Source organism: Entelurus aequoreus, linkage group LG23, assembly GCF_033978785.1.
Source record: "Entelurus aequoreus isolate RoL-2023_Sb linkage group LG23, RoL_Eaeq_v1.1, whole genome shotgun sequence".
Taxonomy (NCBI): Eukaryota; Metazoa; Chordata; class Actinopteri; order Syngnathiformes; family Syngnathidae; genus Entelurus; species Entelurus aequoreus.
Genome location: NC_084753.1, coordinates 18,316,060 through 18,321,924, shown reverse-complemented (window position 1 = coordinate 18,321,924; position 5,865 = coordinate 18,316,060). Strand labels below are relative to the sequence as shown.

At 38.5% G+C, this 5,865-nt stretch overlaps 1 protein-coding gene across 2 annotated transcripts in view; it reads right to left on the bottom strand.

Annotated features, from left to right (window-relative positions):
- Window positions 1-913: 913 nt before the first annotated feature.
- The window catches only part of jag2b (jagged canonical Notch ligand 2b), a 174,049-nt gene continuing 169,097 nt past the window's right edge, over window positions 914-5,865 (bottom strand). For both annotated transcript variants that reach the window (XM_062033854.1, XM_062033853.1), the window contains one exon: window positions 914-3,103. In XM_062033854.1, coding sequence (XP_061889838.1) covers window positions 2,577-3,103 — 527 coding nt within the window. In that variant the 3' untranslated portion in view covers window positions 914-2,576. The remainder of the gene's footprint in view (window positions 3,104-5,865) is intronic.

The following is a 5,865-nucleotide window of genomic DNA, read 5'->3' as shown; positions in this document are numbered from 1 at the left end:
CACAGAACACTTTTCCACTTTGCATCAGTCCATCTTAGATGAGCTCGGGCCCAGCGAAGCCGGCGGCGTTTCTGGGTGTTGTTGATAAATGGCTTTTGCTTTGCATAGTAGAGTTTTAACTTGCACTTACAGATGTAGCGACAAACTGTAGTTACTGACAGAGGGTTTCTGAAGTGATCCTGAGCCCATGTGGTGATAACCTTTACACACTGATGTCGCTTTGATCCTGAGCCCATGTGGTGATATCCTTTACACACTGATGTCGCTTTTTGATGCAGTACCGCCTGAGGGATCGAAGGTCCGTAATATCATCGCTTACGTGCAGTGATTTTTCCAGATTCTCTGAACCTTTTGATGAAATCCCTAAATTCCTTGCAATAGCTCGTTGAGAAATGTCGTTCTTAAACTGTTCGACAATTTGCTCACGCATTTGTTGACAAATTGGTGACCCTCGCCCCATCCTTGTTTGTGAATGACTGAGCTGCTTTTATACCCAATCATGGCACCCACCTGTTCCCAATTAGCCTGTCCACCTGTGGGATGTTCCAAATAAGTGCTTGATGAGCATTCCTCAATTTTCTCAGTCTTTTTTACCACTTGTGCCAGCTTTCTTGAAACATGTTGCAGGCATCAAATTCCAAATGAGCTAATATTTGCAAAAAATTACAAAGTTTTCCAATTCGAACATTAAGTATCTTGTCTTTACAGTCTATTCAATTGAATATAAGTTGAAAAAGATTTGTAAATCATTGTATTCTGTTTTTATTTACCATTTACACAACGTGCCAACTTCACTGGTTTTGGGGTTTGTAATTCTAAGGAAACAGTCTCAAAAGGGGTTACAGGTTAGAAAATTATCTTTTGGTTTGAGCTAGTCTGTGCGGAACTCCAAATATCACAAGCGTGATGAGAAAGTGTCAAAAGAGCTTTAATAAGGGCCCATGAAACATTCACGAAAAGCTTTCCTTTGTACAAAAACCATATAGAAAGAAAAATATGCATATTCAGTTTTTACACCAGCAGTGATGCCGCTTGAATTCTTTATTTTTGCTGCGTCCCGTCAAACAGAAAATATGATGGTCTTACATGGTGTGGAAAAAAAAAAGAGGGCGGGGTTGAAACATTTGTATTTATTTTTTTTTCTTTCCCGTGTGGACTGAGTTGGTAACTGAAACAAACACAGCTGCAGGCTCGCTGCAGCAAACATGGTCTCCTTGGTTAAAGCCGTGAAACCCAACATTTGACCCGACAGACGTCCACATTCGCGACGCGGAAAAAAAGCACCGCGGTGGACAAGCGTCTTTTCATCTCCATCCCGAAAGCAAAGCGAGACAAGGAAAGCACTTTACTAAGGCGAATAAAACACGCCACAATACAACACAGTTTTTTTTTTGTGTGTTTTTTTTTTTTTTTTTTTTAAAGAGTTACTTGTGAAAACAAACCAAAAAAAAGCATAAAAAGATGACAACTCATGACACAAATAATGCATGATTGGTTACATTAAGGCACCTGAAACAGAAAGGGTTTAATGACGGGCTTAGAAATGGCTTTTAAGGCCGAAATAACTTTTGACTGTTTAGCTATGAAAAGTCGGATATGAGTCTGGATGAAATCAAATCATTTTTTTTTTAATTAAAAAAAGAAAAAACAACAACCATTTTTAAACCCTTCAAAAAAGTCCTTCATGGGTGGTACCTCACTGTAAAGGTTCTTAACTGCGGGCCTGTTGACGCTTTATAAAACCTTCCTATTTCCACTGGCATAAATAAAAGGAATGGCGTTGTAAAAAAAATAATATTACTCATAATAACAATAATAATAATAATAATAATAATAATAAAAATGTGTGACTTGTCTTAAGTTACTTATTTCAAATATACACAGCGACTCCTCCTTTTTTTTTTTTTTTGTATATACAAATATGTACAGAGTGTTCATTTCTGTTCCGATCAAATACCTTGAATGGCGTTGCTGTGAAATGGAACTCTTTAAATGTCCAAAGCGAGGAGGTCAAACTGGGCAGCGCGACTTGGAGTGAGAAAGGCACTTGCTACCAACTCAAATACTGCAAAAAAAAACAAAAAAAAAACGAAAAATGAATATGGTTAAAAAAAAGAAAAAAAAAAGAGCTCAGACGACTGAGAAGACGGGATAAAATGACTGAAGGCCACAAAGTAGGCACTGTGGGGTTTCTTGGCCGGAGCGACAAAGAGCAGGGGTAAGGTTTTTCCTTCCTGGCCCGGGACGTCCAACAGAAGTCTGATGGGACCACAAGTCATAACAGTCTGGAACGCAAAAAACAAAAATCAGAATACGTATTTTTCTCCTTGTTTCTTATCTGGTACATCAACGTAAATCGCAGCGGGCTTCTTTTCCCGCCTGACAAAGAACTGAGGGTGTCCACTGTGCTGCCTGAACCTAAACATCACGTCAGGTGACGAAAACTAAATAAAAATGGCTTATTTAAAAAAACAAAGCCTTTTTAGTCCCAAAAGACAAAAAAAAAAAAAAAAAAAAAAAGGCCGCCTCATGGCAGCGGCTCACTCCCAACCTGGCGAGTCTTTCCTTGAAATGTCTCATACGCAATGATCTCGGACGTCCTTCTGGCCCGTCGTGACGGCGCTGACATTTTTCCAGCGGATGTCTTTGGGGTTGTAGCCGGGGGTCCGGTGTGGCGCCTTTAGGGGCGAACTGGAAGTGTGCGTGGTGCAGATCAGACCCGCGCTCGACTGCACGGCAGTCTTGGAGTTCTTAGAAGACGCCTCCGCCCCGCACATCTCATCCTCCTCCTCTTCCTCCTCCTCCTCCTCCAGCTCGCCTTCCGTCTCCTCCTCCTCCTCTCCTTCATCACACGTCCGATAAGAAGGCTCCATGAGCTTTTTGCGCTCCTGCTCCGCCTCCCTGTTGCTCTCTTTCAGCTGCGACTGCGGCTGCGGACGCCCTCCGACCAGCCGAAGAGGCTCCCAGTGGTTGTTGACGTCGGACGGGAGGTGCGCGTTCCTTTCGCGCGCTTTTCTCCGTTTGCGAGTCCACCAGACGCAAACGATGACGCAGGAAAGGCAGAGCAAGCTGGAGATGCCGCAGAGGAGAGGCAGCAGGTAATCTGTGGACACGAGAGGAGACGTTAGCCTGGGAGGACTGACCATCAGCCATCAGTATCGTATTGCGGAGTATTGTGGCCAAACAGCTTCATTTTTGTTTCATCTGACATCACATGGACAAAGATAAGACCTTCTGGAGGAAAGTTCTGTGGTCAGATGGAACAAAAATGTAGCTGTTTGGCCACAATACCCAGCAATATGTTTGGAGGAGAAAAGGTGAGGCCTTTAATCCCAGGAACACCATCCCTACCGTGGTGGTAGTATTATGCTGTGGGCCTGTTTTGCTGCCAATGGAACTGGTGCTTTACAGAGAGTAAATGGGACAATGAAAAAGGAGGACTACCTCCAAATTCTTCAGGACAACCTAAAATCATCAGCCCGGAGGTTGGGTCTTGGGCGCAGTTGGGTGTTCCAACAGGACAATGACCCCAAACACATGTCAAAAGTGGTAAAGGAATGGCTAAATCAGGCTAGAATTAAGGTTTTAGAATGGCATTCCCAAAGTTCTGACTTAAAGGTGTGGACAATGCTGAAGAAACAAGTCCATGTCAGAAAACCAACAAATTTAGCTGAACTGCACCAATTTTGTCAAGAGGAGTGGTCAAAAATTCAAGCAGAAGCTTGTGGATGGCTACCAAAAGCACCTTATTGCAGTGAAACTTGCCAAGGGACATGTAAAATATTAACATTGCTGTATGTATACTTTTGACCCAGCAGATTTGGTCACATTTTCAGTAGACGCATAATAAATTCATAAAAGAACCAAACTTCATGAATGTTTTTGGTGACCAACAAGTATGTGCTCCAATCACTCTATCACAAAAAAATAAGAGTTGTAGAAATTATTGGAAACTCAAGACAGCCATGACATTATAATCTTTACACGTGTATGTCAACTTTTGACCACCAATGTATATGTGTATATATTTATATACATACATTACATACATACACATATATACATACACACCTATATATACACATACTAGGGATGTCCGATAATGGCTTTTTGCCGATATCCGATATGCCGATATTGTCCAACTCTTTAATTACCGATACCGATATCAACCGATACCGATATCAACCGATATATACAGTCGTGGAATTAACACATTATTATGCCTAATTTGGACAACCAGGTATGGTGAAGATAAGGTACTTTTAAAAAAATGAATCAAATAAAGTAAGATAAATAAATTAAAAACATTTTCTTGAATAAAAAAAGGAAATTAAAACAATATAAATACAGTTACATAGAAACTAGTAATTAATGAAAATTTGTAAAATTAACTGTTAAAGGTTAGTATTATTAGTGAATCATGTGTGCTTACGGACTGTATCCCTTGCAGACTGTATTGATATATATTGATATATAATGTAGGAACCAGAATATTAATAACAGAAAGAAACAACACTTTTGTGTGAATGAGTGTAAATGGGGGAGGGAGGTTTTTTGGGTTGGTGCACTAATTGTAAGTGTATCTTGTGTTTTTTATGTGGATTTAATTAAAAAAAAAAAAAACCCCAAAAAACCCCCCAAAAAACCCGATACTGATAAAAAAAACGATACCGATAATTTCCGATATTACATTTTAACGCATTTATCGGTCGATAATATCGGCAGACCGATATTATCGGACATCTCTAATACATACATATAAACATTTTCATATATACACATAACATACATGCATATATACACATACATATATACCATACACATATATACACACATGCATACATACATATATACATACGTACGTACGTACGTACATACATATACATATATATATATATACACATACATACACATATATATATACACATACATACACATACATATATAAATGCACATACATACGTACATACATATACTGTATAAATACACATACATACGTACATACATATACTGTATAAATACACATACATACGTACATACATATATATACACACATACATACGTATATACAAATATATATATATATATACACATACATACATACATACATACGTACATACATATATATATACACATACATACATACGTGCATACATATGTGCATACGTACATGCATACACACGTACATACATAAATACATACACACGTACATACTTATATACACATACATACATATATACACATACATACGTACATACATACATACTTGCATGCATACATACATACGTACATACATACATACATACATATACTTACGTACGTACATACATACATATATACACATACATACATATATACACATACATACATATACACAAATACATATATACACAAACATACATATATGTATATATATATATACATACATACATATACACATTTTTACACATACATACATATATACACATACATATATACACACATATACGTACATACATATATACACATATTTACATACATGTATACACATACATATATACACATACATACACATACATACCGTAATTTCCGGACTATAAGCCGCTACTTTTTCCCCTCGTTCTGGTCCCTGTGGCTTATACAAGGGTGCGGCTTATTTACGGCCTGTTCTTCTCCTACACCGACGAAGAGGATTTCGGTGGTTTTAGTACGCAGGACGAAGACGATGACACAATGATTAAAGACTGACTTTTCATATACCGGTAGGCTGCTTATTTTGATAACGTACAGGCGAGCACTTTGTATTACTTTGCACCGTTGTATTATTTGTACTCTGCACGAATGCTATTCGCCATGTCAAAGATGTGAAAGTTGGATTGAATGATT